This window comes from Tachyglossus aculeatus, chromosome 22, assembly GCF_015852505.1.
Source record: "Tachyglossus aculeatus isolate mTacAcu1 chromosome 22, mTacAcu1.pri, whole genome shotgun sequence".
Taxonomy (NCBI): domain Eukaryota; kingdom Metazoa; phylum Chordata; class Mammalia; order Monotremata; family Tachyglossidae; genus Tachyglossus; species Tachyglossus aculeatus.
Window position 1 is genome coordinate 55,177,855 of NC_052087.1, and position 18,252 is coordinate 55,196,106.

The 18,252-nt window shown below is 51.2% G+C and overlaps 1 protein-coding gene across 1 annotated transcript in view; it reads left to right on the forward strand.

Annotated features, from left to right (window-relative positions):
* Positions 1–18,252, forward strand: part of LOC119944165 (mucin-5AC-like) — a 109,259-nt gene that overhangs the window by 58,808 nt on the left and 32,199 nt on the right. Inside the window, 8 exon segments of the mRNA XM_038765383.1 lie at positions 1,117–1,326; positions 3,229–3,468; positions 4,217–4,373; positions 4,610–4,738; positions 7,274–7,415; positions 10,489–10,535; positions 10,642–10,821; positions 13,656–15,920. Of these exon segments, the coding sequence (XP_038621311.1) occupies positions 1,117–1,326; positions 3,229–3,468; positions 4,217–4,373; positions 4,610–4,738; positions 7,274–7,415; positions 10,489–10,535; positions 10,642–10,821; positions 13,656–15,920 (3,370 nt within the window).

Below are 18,252 nucleotides of genomic sequence, written 5' to 3' on the forward strand. Positions count from 1 at the left end.
CATCGCCGTTGGCCCAACTGAATTAACCATTCTCTCTCAATCTGAGAGAACACACAGGGGGCAGGGTGTGTTTGATGTTACCTCTTAAGCGCATACTATGTGCCAAACACTGTTCTGACACTGGGGTACGCACAACCTAATTGAGCCGGACACAATCCCCTGTCCCCTTAAGTCTTGAGTGGGAGGGAGAACAGGTACAGGCCTCCCTCCCACAGATTTTACAGTGGAGGAAACTGAGGCACAGAGACGTTAAGTGACTTGCCCAAGGTCATCCAGCTAGCCGTTGTCTGCCGCTTGTCTGGTGTGAGATCTTGGGCAAGTCACTTCACTTTTCTGTGCCTCAGTTACCTCATCTGTAAAATGGGGAGTAAGACTGTGAGTCCCAGGTGGGAAAGGGATGGTGTCCAATCTGATTACCTTGTATCTACCCCAGCGAATAGTACAGTGCCTGGCACATAGTAAGTGCTTAACAAATACCCTGAGCCCATCTTTTAGACTGTGAGCCCAATGTTGGGTACGGACTGTCTCTATATGTTGCCGATTTGTACTTCCCAAGCGCTTAGTACAGTGCTCTGCACACGGTAAGTGCTCAATAAATACGATTGAATGAATGAATAACATACAAATAATTTATCAGAGCAATTGTCATTCAGTCATATTTACTGAGCACCTACCATGTCCAGAGCACTGTACTAAGTGCTTGGGAGAGGATGATACAACAATAAACTGTGTCCAACTTAATTAACTTACAACAGTCCTTGGCACATCATCATCATCATCATCATCAATCGTATTTATTGAGCGCTTACTATGTGCAGAGCACTGTACTAAGCACTTGGGAAGTACAAATTGGCAACATATAGAGACAATCCCTACCCAACAGTGGGCTCACAGTCTAAAAAGCACTTAGCAAGTATCATAATTATTATTATAATTATTATTACCAGAGTCAGTGGGCATGTTCCCTGCCCATAGTGAGTTTAAGGCCTAGAGGGGTTAATCTGGGAAAGGCTCCTGGAGGAGGAAGGGGCTGTTGGACTCCCGGCCAAGTCCAGCCGCCCCTGTGGGGGCCGCCCGTTTAGGCTGGACTCTGAGTGCGATCTCCCCCCGGGGCAGGGTGCCGAGCTAAGGCTGAGCGATGGGGCAGTGGAGGTATCGCGACCGGGGGTCGGCGGTGGGGGCGAGACCCCCTTCATCATCCGGCAGCGGGGCCTGTTCTTGATGCTGGAGGAGGCCGGAAGAGGAGGTGGCCGCGGGGACCGCGGGCTGGTCCTCACCTGGGACCGGAAGACCAGCTTGACTGTGACACTGGGCCCAAGCTACAAGGTGGGCCAACTGGGCATGGAGGGGCGGCCTATGTGGGGGGAAGAGGGCGAGGCTGCCAGGGGAGGGCACGGGGGGAGGGGATCAGTGGTTCAACCATTCATTCATTCATTCATTCAATCGTATTTGTTGAGCACTTACTGTGTGCAGAGCACCGTAGCAAACATTTGGGAAAGGACAATACAACAGTAAACAGCGACATTCCCTGCCCACAACAAGCTTGCAGGCTAGAGTTAGGGAGACAGACATCAGTACAAATAAATACAATGGCAGGTGTGGACGGAAGAAGCAGCGTGGCTCAGTGGAAAGAGCCCGGGCTTTGGAGTCAGAGGTCATGGGTTCAAATCCCGACTCCGCCGTCAGCTGTGTGAGGTCATGGGTTCAAATCCCGACTCCGCTGTCAGCTGTGTGGCTTTGGGCAAGTCACTTCACTTCTCTGGGCCTGAGTTAGCTAATCTGTAAAATGGGGATTAAGACTGTGAGCCCCCCGTGGGACAACCTGATCACCTTGTAACCTCCCCAGCGCTTAGAACAGTGCTTTGCACATAGTAAGTGCTTAACAAATGCCATCATTATTATTATTATTATTATTATTATTAAGTGCTGTGGGGCTGGGAGGGGGGAGAGAAAAGGGGGCATGTCAGGTGATGTAGAAGGGAGTGGGAGATGAGGAAAAGGGGGCTTAGTCTGGGAAGACCTCTTGGAGATGGGCCTTCAATAAAGCCTTGAAATAATTTGGAGGGGTTGGGGTTCCAGTGGGCAGGGAACGTATCTGTTACGAAGCAGCATGGCTTAGAGACAGGAGCCCAGGCCTAGAGAGTCAGAAGGTCGTGGGTTCTAATCCTGACTCCACCACTTGTCTGCTGTGTGGCCTTGGGCAAGTCACTTCACTTCTCTGGGCCTCAGTTCCCTCATCTGGAAAATGAGGTTCGGGACTGTGAGCCCCACGTGGGACAGGGACTGTGTCCAAGCTGATTGACTCAAATGCACTCCAGCACTTAGTACAGTGCCTGACACATAGTAAGCATTTAACAAGTACCATAATTATTATTACTATTGTTATTATTATATTGTTATACTGTGCTCTCCCAATCACTTAGTACAGTGCTCTGCACACAGTATGTGCTCAATAAATACAATCTTCTAGACTCTGAGCCCACTGTTGGGTAGGGACTGTCTCTATATGTTGCCAACTTGTACTTCCCAAGTGCTTAGTACAGTGCTCTACACACAGTAAGCGCTCAGAAAATGCAATTGAATGAATAAATACGATTGAATGAATGACAGTGACACAGCCCTGGGCACCAGAGGGTTTGTCCTCTGACCACTCAATCATTCGTATTTATTCATTCCTTCAATCGTACTTATTGAGTGCTTACTGGGTACAGACCACTATACTAAGGGCTTGGGAGGGTACAATATAATAGTATAGCAGAGTTGGTAGGCAAGTTCCCTGCCCACAAGGAGCTTACAGTCTTGAGGGGGAGACAGACATGAATAGAAATAAATAAATGAGGGGTATGAACGTAAATACTGTGGGGCTGAGGGAGGGGGGAATAAGAGGGGCAAATCAGGGTGCCACAGAAGGGAGTGGGAGAAGGGGAAAGGGGGGCTTAGTCAAGGAAGGCCTCTTGGAGGAGATGGGCCTTCAATAAGGCTTGGAAATGGGGGAGAGTCATTGTCAGATATGAGGAGGTAGGGCATCCCAGGCCTGAGGCAGAAAGTGGGCGAGAGGTCAGCGGAGAGATAGATAAGATCGAGGGCCAGCGCATAGGTTGTCTGATGGAAGCAGTCATGTCACATTGCCTTGGAAACTGGTCCCCGGGGGGTCTACAGTCAGCGAGGGGATGATGCTCCACCTGGGCTCCTCTCCTGCCCCTCATCCCCTCCACTGTCTCCCCTCAGGGCCGGGTGTGCGGGCTGTGCGGCAACTTTGATGACCACGGGGGCAACGATCTGACGACACGAAGCGGTTCTGTGGTGGGTGACGTACGGGAGTTCGGCAACAGCTGGAAATCGTCTCCCTCCTGCCCGGACGCCGTGACTCCCGGAGACCCCTGCGCCGCCAACCCCTACCGCAGGGCCTGGGCCCACCGACGCTGTGCCATCCTCCACAGTGATGTCTTTGTCCTCTGCCACCGCCAGGTTCGGGCTGCTGTGGGTGCCCTCTGGGTCTGGAGAGATGGGAGGAGGGCAGGGCCAGAAGCAGAGTGGCCTGGTGGAGAGACCCCAGGCTGGGGAGTCAGAAAGGCCTGAGTTCTAATCCAGACTCCACCACTTGTCTGCTGTGTGACCTTGAGCAAGTCACTTCATTTCTCTGGGCCTCAGTTCCCTCATCTATAAAATGGGGATTGAGACTGCGAGCCCCCCATGGGACAGGGACCATGTCCGGCCCAATTAGCTTTTATCCACCCCAGCACTTAGCACAGTGCCTGGAACATAGTAAGTGCTTAACAAATGCCATTATTATTCTCATGAATAATAATTATTATTATAGTTAATTATTATTAATTAGTTATTATTCTCTGGGCCTCAGTTCCCTCATCTTTAAAATGGGAATTATGATTGTGAGCTCCACGTGGGAGAGGGACTGCATCCAACATGATTTGCTCGCCTTCACCTCATAATAATCATAATGATAATGGCATTTGTTAAGGGCTTACTATGTGCCGAGCCGTTAGTTAAGTGCTTAACAAAGACCACAATTATTATCCTCTCTATAATAATAATGACATTTGTTCTAGACAGCCTGTTGTGGGAAGGAATTGTCTCTATTGCTGTACTGTACTTTCCAAGCGCTTAGTACAGTGCTCTGCATACAGTAAGCGCTCAATAAATACAATTGAATGAATTAATGAACATTGCGTCCATCCAACCCCGTGGTGGTGGGCAGGTGGAGCCGTCGAGGTTCTACGAGGCCTGCGTGAGCGACGCGTGCGCCTGCGACAGCGGCGGGGACTGTGAGTGTTTCTGCACCGCCGTGGCCGCCTATGCCCGGGCCTGCAACCAGGTCGGGGTCTGCGTCTCCTGGAGGACCCCCGACATCTGCCGTGAGTGCCCGCCCGCACACTCCCAGGTGGTGCCGGGCCTGGGGCAGGGGGCTGGGAGGAGGGCGGGTCTGGGGGCAAGTGAGTCAAGGAGGAGACGAGCATGGGGATGAATGGCTCCCACCTTCCCGGAACCTGACGAAGGGGATCGAGGGGTCAGTGGTCCCCCTGAACCCCCTCCCTGGCTGCCGGAGCCAGACGGGGCTACCTGACGCGGCCTCCGGCCCTTGCTTCCCCAGCCCTGTTCTGTGATTACTACAACCCCAAGGGTGAGTGTGAGTGGCACTACCAGCCGTGCGGTGCCGCCTGCATGAAGACCTGCCGTAATCCCACCGGGAAGTGTCTGGAAGACGCACAAGGCCTGGAAGGTGAAATCCTGGGATGCATCCATGGGGTCTCCACTTCCGCCGGCCCTCATTCATTCATTCATTCATTCAATCGTATTTATTCATTCATTCATTCAATCGTATTCATTCATTCAATCATATTTATTGAGCGCTTACTGTGTGCAGGGCACTGTACTAAGCGCTTGGGAAGTACAAGTTGGGAACATATAGAGACAGTCCCTACCCAACAACGGGCTCACAGTCTAGTCCTAGGGTGGCAAGGTCAAGGAGCTAATAACAATAGTAATAATAATAATAATAATGGTATTTGTTAAGCACTTACTGTGTGCCAGGCACTGTACTACTACTACTACTACTACTACTACTACTACTACTACTACTACTACTACTAATAATAATAATAATAATAATGATGGTATTTGTTAAGCGCTTACTATGTGCCAGGCACTGTACTAATAATAATCATAATAATGGTATTTGTTAAGCACTTACTATGTGCCAGGCACTGTACTACTACTACTACTACTACTACTAATAATAATAATAATAATGATGGTATTTGTTAAGCCCTTACTATGTGCCAGGCACTGTACTAAGCGTGGGGGTGGATACAAGCAAGCAGTACTAAGCAAAGCAGTGTGGTTTAATGGATAGAGCGTGGGCCTGAGAGTCAGAAGGTCAAGGGTTCTAATTCCTGTTCCACCACCTGTCCTCTGTGTGACCCTGGGCAAATGACTTCGCTTCTTTGCGGAGCCTCAGTTCCCTCATCCGTATAATGGGGATTAAGACTGCAAGCCCTGTGTGGGACAGGGACTGTGTCCTACCTGACTACCTTATAATAATAATAATAATAATGGTATTTGTTAAGCACTTACTATGTGCCAAGCACAGTTCTAAGCTCTGAAGTAGATACAAGGTAATCAGGTTGTCCCACGTGGGGCTCACAGTCTTCATCCCCATTTTACAAATGAGGTAACTGAGGCACAGAGAAATTAAGTGGCTTGCCCAAGGTCACATAGCAGACAAATAGCAGAGCTGGGATTAGAACCCATGTCCTCTGACTCCCAAACCCATCCTCTTTCCACTGAGCCATGATGCATCTCTGTATCTCTTTTATCTTCCCCAGCGCTTAGAACAGTGCTTGGCACATAGTAAGCACTTAACAAGTACCATAATTATATTACTATCATTACTATTATGCAAGCAAATCAGGTTGGACACAATCCCTGTCCCACATGGGGCTCACAGTTTTAATCCCCATTTTACAGATGAGGCCCAGAGAAGTGAAGTGATTTGTTTAAAGTCACACAACAGATAAACGGCAGAGCCGGGATTAGAACCCAGGACCTTTGACTCCCAGGCCGTGCTCTATCCACTAAACCGTGCTGGCAATCAATGGTTTTTATTAAGCACTTACTTTGTGCCGTGCATTGGATTTGAACACTTGGGAGAGAACAATTGAGCTAGTAGACACAATCCCTGCCCTGGAGGAGCATCTGACAGTCTGCTGTGTGCAGAGCACTGTACTGAGCGCTAGTGAGAGGATGATAAAATTAGAGACGATCCTTGCCCTGGAGGAGCTGACAGTCTGCTAAAGTACTGTACTGAGCGCTTGTGAGAGGATGATAAAATTAGAGACGATCCCTGCCCTGGAGGAGCTGACAGTCTGCTGTGTGAAAAGCACTGTACTGAGCATTAGCAAGAGGATGATAGCATTAGAAGATCCCTAGCAGCATGGCTCAATGGAAAGAACACGGGCTTTGGAGTCAGAGGTCAGGGGTTCAAATCCCGGCTCCGCCAATTCAATCAATCAATTGTATTTATTGAGCGCTTACTGTGTGCAGAGCACTGTACTAAGCGCTTGGGAAATACAAGTTGGCAACATATAGAGACGGTCCCTACCCAACAGTGGGCTCACAGTCGAGAAGGGGGAGATAGAGAACAAAACCAAACATATGAACAAAATAATATAAATAGAATAGATATGTACAAGTAAAATAAATAAATAGAGTAATAAATATGTACAAACATATATACATATATACAGGTGCTGTGGGGAAGGGAAGGAGGTAAGACGGGGGGATGGAGGGGGAGACGAGGGGGAGAGGAAGGAGGGGGCTCAGTCTGGGAAGGCCTCCTGGAGGAGGTGAGCTCTCAGTAGGGCCTTGAAGGGAATTGTCAGCTGTGTGATTTTGGGCAAGTCACTTAACTTCTCTGTGCCTCAGTTACCTCATCTGTAAAATAGGAATGAAGACTGTGAGCCCCCCGTGGGACAACCTGATCACCTTGTAACCTCCCCAGTGCTTAGAACAGTACTTTGTACATAGTAAGCACTTAGTAAATGTCATTATTATTATTATTATTATTATCCCTGCCCTCAAGAAGCTTCCAGTCCAGCGGGTGAAGAACAGCACCAGGCTTCCCTGTCCGCGATGTGGCTCGTTGTCTTCCGTGGCCACCCCCACGCTGACTGCCGTCACGCAGCGTGCCCACTCGGGCCCACCGGGACCCTCCCCTCGTGGGTTAAGATCCCAAAGCCCCTCTCTGCTCCCACAGGCTGCTACCCCACGTGCCCCCCGGAGGCACCCCTCTTCGACGAGGACCAGATGAAATGCGTCCAGACCTGCGGCTGCATATCCCGGGAGCAGTACTACAAGCCGGGGGCCAGGGTGGACACCGGCAAGAACTGCCACACGTGGTAGGGGCTCATCCCCTGCCCCCAAAGGCCCGAGGGCCTTAACCCGGCGCTGCCCGGGTTCATTTATTCATTCATTCATATTTATCGAGCGTTTACTGTGTGCAGAGCACTGTACTGAGTGCTTGGGAGGGGACAAGGCCCTGCTGAGAGCTCACCTCCTCCAGGATGCCTTCCCAGACTGAGCCCCTTCCTTCCTCTCCCCCTCGTCCCCCTCTCCATCCCCCCATCTTACCTCCTTCCCTTCCCCACAGCACCTGTATATATGTATATATGGTTGTACATATTTATTACTCTATTTATTTATTTATTTATTTATCTTACTTGTACATTTCTATCCTATTTATTTTATTTTGTTGGTATGTTTGGTTCTGTTCTCTGTCTCCCCCTTTTAGACTGTGAGCCCACTGTTGGGTAGGGACTGTCTCTATGTGTTGCCAATTTGTACTTCCCAAGCGCTTAGTACAGTGCTCTGCACATAGTAAGTGCTCAATAAATGCGATTGATTGATTGATTGATTGACAACTGAACAATAAATGGACGCATCCCCTGCCCACAACGAGCTGACGGTCTAGAGGAGGAGACAGACGTGAATAGAAAGAAATAAATGACAGAAATGGGTCTCTCGGGGTGCCCCGCTTTGCCCTTGTTGTCTTAAGCCAGTTGCCGGGTACTCGGGATTCTGGGAACTCCTGGGTTGGTGCCCTGGGGAAATGATAATAATGATGACATTGGTTAAGTGCTTACTATGTGCCAAGTGCTGTTCTAAGAGCTGGGGTACATACAAGGTAATCAGGTTGTCCCACGTGGGGCTCACAGTCTGAATCCCCATTTGACAGGTGAGGGAACTGAGGCCCAGAGAAGTGAAGTGATTTGCCCCAAGTCACACAGCTGATCAGTGGCAGAGCCGGGGATTAAAACCCGTGACCTCTGACTCCCAAGCCCTGGCTTTTTCCCCTAGGTGGGGGATGTTGGGGTGGTGAGGGACCTGGAAGGTGCTATTTCAAGAAGTCTAGAGTAGACTGTCCATTCAATCATATTTATTGAGAGCTTACTGTGTGCAGAGCACTGTGCTAAGCACTTGGGAAAGCACACGATCACAATTCCCTGCCCACAATGAACTTACGGTCTTGAGATTGTGTGCCTTTTCAGTATGTCAGTGCTATCTACTGAGCATGTACTGGTCACTGATCACTGCGTTGGTGCCTACTGTGTGTAGAGTGCTGTCCTGAGCACCTACTGTGTGCAGAGCACTATACTGGACTCCTGCTGTGTGCAGACAGGTGTATTCATTCATTCAGTTGTATTTATTGAGCACTTACTGTGTGCAGAGCACTGTATTAAGTGCTTCCGATGCCTACTATGTGCAGAGCATTGTACTGGATGCCTTTTGCAAACTGAGTGCTATACTAGGCACTTACCAGGTGCAGAGTACTGTAGGGAGCGTCTATTGGGTGCAGAGCACTGTACTGGATGCCTACTGTGTGCAGACCGCTGTAGTCATTCATTCATCTAATTGTATTTACTGAGCATTTACTGTATGCAGAGAGTTGTACTGGGCACTTGTTTTGTGCAGAGTGCTGTACTGGGCACCAAATGTGTGCAGAGTACTGTAATAATAATAATGATGGTATCTGTTAAGTGTTTACTATGTGCCATGCACTGTTCTAAGCGCTAGGGTAGATACAAGGTAATCAGGTTGCCCCATGTGAGGTTCACAGTCTTAAACCCCATTGTACAGATGTGGTAACTGAGGCACAGAGAAGTGAAGTGGCTTGCCTGAGGTCACACAGCAGACAAGTGGCAGAGGCGGAATTAGAACCCACATCCTCTGACTCCCAAGCCCGGGCTCTTTCCACTAAGCCACGCTGCTTCTCAGAGCATCTGTTGGGTGCGGAGCACTGTACTGGACATCTGTTGTATGCAGAGTGTTGTGCAGGGTGCTTGCTGTGTGCTGATAGCTGTATGGAGGACCTGCTTCGTGCACACTGCTGTACTGAGCGCCTGTTGTGTGCAGAACACTGTAATGGACACTAGGAATGTGAAGAGAATTAGAAGACGCACGGCCTCTCTCAGTGGCCATTTTGCCAGGCGGATGTGTTTGATTCTGGGCAGGGGCAGACGGATGGGGGAAAAACTGACACCCACCCACCCACCCACGTCGTCCCCTCCTCACCCCACTCCCACCCCACCCTGCCCCACCTCCAAGTCTTTCAATCAATCAATCAATCAATCGTATTTATTGAGCGCTTACTGTGTGCAGAGCACTGTACTAAGCGCTTGGGAAGTACAAGTTGGCAACATATAGAGATAGTCCCTACCCAACAGTGGGCTCACAGTCTAAAAGGGGAAGACAGTGAACAAAACCAAACATACTAACAAAATAAAATAAATAGAATAGATATGTACAAGCAAAATAAATAGAGTAATAAATCTGTACAAACATATATACATATATACAGGTGCTGTGGGGAAGGGAAGGAGGTAAAATGGGGGGAATGGAGAGGGGGACGAGGGGGAGAGGAAGGAAGGGGCTCAGTCTGGGAAGGCCTCATGGAGGAGGTAAGGCACAGAGTAGGCACTTTACAAATACCATTAAAAAAAAAAAGCAGTGGTTGAAATGTGGGCCTACAGCTTGCCTGGAAGAGCATCAGACCACTCATATTATTCACTTGATAAAAACAAGGTTGGAAATACCCAAACCTCAACGAAATGGAAGAGGCTCTTACCTCTAGGCAGAAAGATAGCCCTTTTGGGGAAGTTGGCTCTCATCTTGCGCACTTTTTTTAAGGTACTTGATAAGCGCTGTAAGCGCTCAATAAATACGATTAAATGAATGAATGAATGTGTCAGGCACTGTACTAAGTGCTGGGGTAGACACAAGGTTGGACATTATCCACATCCCACATGGGGCTCACATTCTTACTCCCCACTCCCCATTCTTACTCCCCACTCTGACATTAGAAGCAGCGTGGCTCAGAGGAAAGAGCCCGGGCTTTGGAGTCAGAGGTTGTGGGTTCAAATCCTGGCTCCACCACTTGTCAGCTGTGTGACCTTTCCTTCCTTCCCTCTCCAGCACGTGCAGAGAGAACAACCACATGGAGTGCAAGTATGACCCCAAGGGTAAGGCCCACCTCTTCTTCGGGGAGGCAGGGGGTACCTGGAGTGGGTCCCCACCTGGCCCCCCAGAGCCTCCTGACCCTCCTCTCTTCCCCCGGCCACGAGACAGAGTGTACCTGCACGTTCCAAGGCCGGACCTTCGCCCCGGGAGAGGTCATCTACCACACCTCGGACGGCACGGGCGGCTGCCTGATCGCCCGGTGCGGCCGAGACGGAGCCATCCTCAGGAACGTGTCCGCCTGCCCTGCCACCTCCTCCCCGATGGCCACCTTCTCCTTCTCCAGCAGCGGTGAGGCCTCGTCTCCCCCTTCCCCCCCCCCGGGACCCTCCGGTCAGCCCTGTCCATGCTCCACGGCCCTGACCACCGCCTTCTCCTTCTCCAGAGGCAGCGAGGCCTTGCCCCGGCCCATCTCCAATCCCGGAGACCCTTTATTCATCTCCCTCCTCCCAGCCCCATGTCACTTATGTCCATATCTCTCATTTATTTCTTTCTATTAATATGTGCCTCTCCTTCTAGAATGGAAGCTCATTGTGGGTAGGGAATGTGTCTATTTATTATTATATTGTTTTCTCCCAAGCGCTTAGTACAGTGGTCTGCACACAGAAAGCACTCAATAAGTACCATCGACCGACTGGCTGACTCTAAAAATAATAATAATTGTGGTATTCATTAAGTGCTTACTGGGTGCCACATATAGTACGACACGCTGGGGTGGGTACAAGCAAATCGGGTTGGAAGCAGTCCACGTCCCACATGGGGCTCACGGTCTCAATCCCCATTTAACCCCTCCCTCCTCCAGGAGGCCTTCCCAGACTGAGCCCCTTCCTTCCACTCCCCCTCGTTCCCCTCTCCATCCCCCCCATCTTACCTCCTTCCCTTCCCCACAGCACCTGTATATATGGATATATGTTTGTACATATTTATTACTCTATTTATTTATTTATTTTACTTGTACATATCTATTTTATTTATTTTATTTTGTTAGTATGTTTGGTTTTGTTCTCTGTCTCCCCCTTTTAATAATAATAATAATAATGATGGCATTTGTTAAGCGCTTACTATGTGCAAAGCACTGTTCTAAGCGCTGGGGGGATACAAGTTGATCAGGTTGTCCCATGTGGGACTCACAGTCTTAATCCCCATTTTACAGATGAGGGAACTGAGGCTCAGAGAAGTTAAGTGACTTGCCCAAGGTCACACAGCTGACACGTGGTGGAGCCAGGATTTGAACCCATGACCTCTGACTTCAAAGCCCGGGCTCTTTCCATTGAGCCACGCTGCTTCTCTTAGACTGTGAACCCACTGTTGGGTAGGGACTGTCTCTATATGTTGCCAATTTGTACTTCCCAAGCGCTTAGTGCAGTGCTCTGCACACAGTAAGCGCTCAATAAATACGATTGATTGATTGATTGATTTAACAGATGAGTAAACTGAGGCTCAGAGAAGTGAAGTGATTTGCCCAAGGTCGCACAACAGACGGGGGGCAGAGCCGGTATTAGAATCCATGACCTTCTGACTCCCAGTTCTCGTTGGAGGCCTGTTCTCTAGCCACCACGCCATGCTGCTTCGCATGACTCACCTACGGGGGACCCATCATCATCAATCGTATTTATTGAGCGCTTACTATGTGCAGAGCACTGTCCATCACTGTCCGGGGGTCCTGGGGCCACCTGGTCAGCCCTGTCTGTGCTCTGTGGGTGGGCGACCGAAAGCCCCCAACCCCCGGTCAGCACCCCAGAGTTTCACAGAGGACGGGTCCCCCCGGAGAGGAGCAGAAGCGCGGCCTAGTGAAAAGAACGTGGGCCTGAATCCAGAAGGACCTGAGTTCTAATTCCGGCTCCGCCACTTATCTGCTGGGTGACCTTGGGCAAGTCACTTCACTTCTCTGGGCCTCCGTTTCCTCATCTGTAAACTGGGGATCTAATACACGTTCTCCCTCCTGTTTAGACCGTGAGTCCTGTGTGGGACAAAGACCTTGTCTGACATGATTAACTTGTAACTACTGCAGTGTTTAGAATGGTGCTTGACACATCGTAAGCGCCTAACAAATACCACAATTATTATTATTATCATTATTATTATCATTATCTTTTAGACTGTGAGCCCACTGTTGGGTAGGGACTGTCTCTCTATGTTGCCAATTTGTACCTCCCAAGTGCTTAGTACAGTGCTCTGCACACAGTAAGTGCTCAGTAAATACGATTGATGATGATGATTATTATTACCAGCACACTGACCAAGCGCCTAGGGAATGTGAAGCTCTGTACCAAGTGCTTAGTGGGTACGCAGCTCTGTACTGAGCGCTCAGGCGACGGTGACCGCAGCAGCACTCCAGGCGCTTACCTTTTTTATTTTTTTTCCTCAGCACTGGGGTAGATCCATAGCTTGGACCCAGTCCCTGTCCCACACTGGGTTCACACTCTTCATCCCTTCATTCATTCAATTGTATTTATTGAGCGCTTACTGTGTGCAGACCACTGTACTAAGCGCTTGTGACGGTACAGTACAACAGTAAGCAGGCACATTCCCTGCCCGAGGGAACTGAGGCCCAGAGAAGTGAAGGGATTTGCCCAAAGTCACACAGCAGGCAAGTGGCAGAGTCAGGATTAGAGCTCTGGGCCTTCTGACTCATTCATTCAGTGTGGCCCAGTGGAAAGAGCCCGGGTTTTGGAGTCCGAGGTCATGGGTTCAAATCCCGACTCTGCCACTTGTCAGCTGTGTGACTTTTGGCATGTCACTTAACTTCTCTGGGCCTCAGTTACCTCACCTGGAAAATGGGGATTAAGACTCTGAGCCCACCGTGGGACAACCTCATCACCTTGTAACCTCCCCAGCACTTAGAACAGTGCTTTGCACATAGTAAGCGCTTAACAGATGCCATCATTATTATATTTATTGAGCGCTTACTGTGTGCAGAGCACTGTACTAAGCGCTTGGAAAGCACAGGTGCTCTACACACTGGGCCACACTGCTTCCAATGTAATGGGGGGCTGGGATTGGGGCCGGAGGACCCAAGAGGAACCCACTGTGGTTCTGGGTCAGCGGGGACGAGGACACTGCCCAGTCGAGCCAATAAATTGACGGGAAAATCCCTGACACCTTTGGATTCTCTTTAATCCCAGTGGGAGCCTCTCTGAAGACAATGGGCACCACCAGTACCGCAACCGGGCCCTCAACTACATCCGGAACCGTACCAGGAATTGCAGCCATAACCTCACCTGGAACGGCACCCGGGACCACAACCGCACTCGGAACCGCAACAGGAGCCGCATCCACATCCGAAAACACAATCACACCTGAGCATACATCTGGAATCACACCCCAGCACCCACCCGGCATCCCACCTGGGGACACACTTGAACTGACAGCTGGGCACACACCAGGAATCACGCCTGTGAACACAATCAGAATCACACCTGGAATCGCACCTGGGAACACAACTGGAATCCCACCTGGGAACAAGCTTGGAATCATACCTGGGCAAACACCTGGAATCACGCCTGTGAACACAATCAGAATCACACCTGGAATCACACCTGGGAACACACCTGGAATCCCACCTGGGAACACGCTTGGAATCATACCTGGGCACACACCTGGAATCACGCCTGTGAACACAATCAGAATCACACCTGGACACACACCCAGAATCACGCCTGAGAACACACTTCGAACCACACCCGGGCACACATCTGGAATCACACCCAGCAACACACTCGGAATCACACCTGGGAACACACCTGGAATCATGTTTGGGAACACAATCAGAATCACAACCGGGCACACACCGGGAATCGCACCTGAGAACACACTTGGAATCACATCCATGCACACACCTGGAATCACACCTGAGCACACACCTGGAATCCCATTCAGTGTCACATCTGGAAACACCCCAGGAACGACGCTCCGTGTCACATCTGGAATCCCACCCAGTGTCACACCTAGAAGCACACTCAGTGTCACACCTGGAATCACCCCCAGTGCCACACCAGGAACAACTCTCAGCCTCACACCTGGAATCCAACTCAGTGCCACAGCAGGAGCCACACTTGGCGTCACACCTAGAAACACCCTCAGGGCCACACCTGGAACCAAACTCAGTACACCTGGAATCACATTCAGCGTCACACCTAGAAACACACTCAGGGGCACACCCGGAATGGTCCAGGGAGCCCCACTGGAAACTTTCCCCCTTGACACCCTGAGAAGCAGCCCTCTCCCCAGCCCACCGAGTCCCCCCACACCAGGGGGCTGCACGCGGGACCTTTGCAGCTGGTCCCCATGGCTGGACGTGAGCCTTCCAGGCCGGGGGAACAGCAGCGGCGATTTTGAGACATGGGAGAACATCCGGGCGGCGGGGCACCGGGTTTGCGAGACCCCCGCGGGGGTCCGGTGCAGGGCGGCAGATGCCCCCGAAGCCCCGCTGGGCACCCCGGGAAGACAGGTGGAGTGCAGTGTGGCCTCCGGCCTGCTCTGCTTTAACAGAGACCAGGCCTCAGGCGTGTGTGCCAACTACCAGATCCAGGTGCTGTGCTGCCACCGGGAGCCGTGCCCTTCGCCGATGACGGGCACGACCGTCCCCACGACGCCTTGCTCCCATCGCGTCTGTGGATGGACGGCGTGGCTGGACTCCAGCTACCCCAGGCCCGGGCGAGGCGGAGGTGACTTTGAGACACTGGAGAACCTGAGGGCCGGCGGACACCCTGTGTGTGCCACCCCGGAGGGCGTGGAGTGCCGGGCCCGGGCCTTGCCCGACGTCCCGCTGGAGGACCTTGGCCAGCGGGTGCTGTGTCACCCGACCGTTGGGCTGCTGTGCCACAATGATGACCAGGTGCCCCCCGTCTGCTACAACTATGAGGTCCGGCTCCGCTGCTGCCAGGAGGTGGAGGGCTGCCCACCAGAGACCCCGGCATCCACCGGCCATCGCCTCCCTCCGACGGGCGAACCGGGCCCGGCCTGCGAGCCCACCTGCTCCTGGACTCAGTGGTTCGACGTGGACTTCCCGTCGCCTGGCCCCGGTGGTGGGGACATCGAGACCTATGCCCACATCGCAGCCAGAGGGGGACGTCTCTGCCCCCCAGCAGGCCGCATCTCCCGCCTCCAGTGCCGGGCACGGGACCACCCGGACCTCGGCCTTGACGGCCTGGGGCAGGTGGTGACCTGTGACCCCGAATTCGGGCTCGTGTGCAAGAACCAGGACCAGGCCGGAGGGGGTGGTTTGTGCCTCAACTACGAGATCCGGGTGATGTGTTGTGAGCCCCATCAGGCCTGCTCCTCTCCCTCCCCCCCAGGGGGGTCTGCGCCCACCCCCCACCTCACTCCTCCACCTGGGACTCCCACCGCCACCTGCTTCTGCCACGTGTTTAGGAAGTTGCATCCACAGGGTGAGTGACCCCTCTCTTTGGGCACCTCCTGGGGGTCGGGCACCCGGGGGTGAAGCTCTGGGGGGAAGGCGATGATGGGGGGCGGGGGAGGATGCAGACATGTCCGGGAATGGGACAAGGTGTGGGGGTCCGTGTGGAACGGGGCAGCTGCTTATCCATCCATGTTGCCGACTTGTAATAATAATAATAATAATGGTATTTATTAAGCGCTTATATGTGCAAAGCACTGTTCTAAGCGCTGGGGAGGTTACAAGGTGATCAGGTTGTCCCAAGGGGGCTCACAGTCTTCATCCCCATTTTACAGATGAGGGAACTGAGGCACAGAGAAGTTAAGTGACTTGCCCAAAGTCACACAGCTGACAAGTGGTGGAGCCAGGTTTTGAACCCATGACTCCAAAGCCCGGGCTTTTTCCACTGAGCCACGCTGTTTCTCGTACTTGTACTTGTACTTCCCAAGCGCTTAGTACAGAGTTCTACACACAGTAAGTGCTCAATAAATATGATTGAATGAATGAATGAATCCATTAAACGTTTCTCCTCCCCATATAATAATAATAATAATAATAGTAATTGCATGCACTCACTATGTGTCAAGAACTGTACTGAGCACTGGGGTGGAGACAAGCAAATCGGGTTGAACGCAGTCCCTGTCCCACATGTGGTTCACAGTCTCACTCCCCATTTTACAGATGAGGTAACTGAGGCACAGAGAAATTAAGTGACTTGTCCAAGGTCGTACAGCAGATTTGTGGCGGAGCCAGGTTTAGAACCCATGCTTTAGCCACTGCACCATGCTCCGTCCACCTCTTTCTTCCTCTCTTCTTTCTCTTTCTCCCAAGAAGCAGCGTGGCCCAGTAGATAAGAGCACAGGCTTGAAAGTCAGAAGGACCTGGGTTCTAGTCCTGGCTCTGCCATGTGCCTGCTGTATGACCCTGGGCAAGTCACTTAACCTCTCTGTGCCTCAGTTACCTCATCTCTAAAATGGGGATTAAAATCGTGAGCCCCATGTGGGACCAGGACTGTGTCCAAAATGATTTGTTTGTGTCATCTTCAGTGCTCAGAGCAGTACCTGGCACTTAGTAAGTTCTTAACAAATATTACAATTACTACTTTTCCTTCCCAGTTTTCTTCTCCCTCTCTTTCTCCCCCTTTCCCTACCCTCTTCCTCTTCCTTCACCCCCTTTTTCTCTCCAGCTTTCTCCTTCTCCTTCACTCCTTCTTCCCCCCAACTTCTTCCTCCTCCTTCTTCCTCCTCTCCACCCTTTCCCCCTCTTCACCTTCCTCCTCCTCCCCTTCTCACCACCCTTTTTCTCTCCCCCTCTTTACTTTCCATCCCCTTCACCCCCTCTTTCTCTCCACCTTCTTCCTCCTCCTCCTCCTCTGCTCCCCACCCTCTTCATCATCCTCCTCCTCACCATTCATGGTATTTATTGAGTGCTATGGTGTGAAGAACACCTGTCTAAGCGCCTGGGAGAGTAAAATACAGCAGACTTGGCAGACACATTTCCTGCCCGTTAACAGTCTCCTTGCATACCACTCTTTCACCCCCTCTTTTCCTCCTCCTCCCTAGCCTCTTCCTACTCCATTCCCCCACCCCTTCCTCCTCCTTACCTCTTCCTTCATCCTCACTGACTGCCTTATTCCTTTTCCTTTCCCAACTTCTGCTCCCTTGAATGTTGCCCTCACTCCAGAAATCACAAAGATGGGGTGCCTCCCCTCCTGGGAGGGAAGGAGACCCTCAAAGTTTGTGGGGGGGGAGGGGTCCTCTAACTTTCCTTGACTGCGTCTGGTGAAGGAAGGCCACCCCAGGGCAACCCTCTCCCTGTCATTTCTTCATTCATTCATTCATTCAATCGTATTTATTGAGCGCTTACTGTGTGCAGAGCACTGTACTAAGTGCTTGGGAAGTACAAGTTGGCAACATATAGAGACGGTCCGTACCCAACAACGGGCTCACAGTTTAGAAAGGGGAGACAGACGACAAAACGTGAACAGGTGTCAAGTTATCAGAATAAATAGAAGTAAAGCTAGATGCACATCATTAACAAAATAAATAGAATAGTAAATATGTACAAGTAAAGTAAATAGAGTAATAAGTCTGTACAAACTTATATACAGGTACTGTGGGGAGGGGAAGGAGGTAGGGTGGGGGGATGGGGAGGGGGAGAGGAAAAAGGGGTCTCAATCTGGGAGCAGCCCCACAGATTTGCAGAGAGCAATCCCCTGTGCCTGGGTGCTACAGTGGGAGCTCCTTTCATTCATTCATTCAATTGTATTTATTGAGCACTTACTGTGTGCAGAGCACTGGACTAAGCACTTGGGATGTACAAGT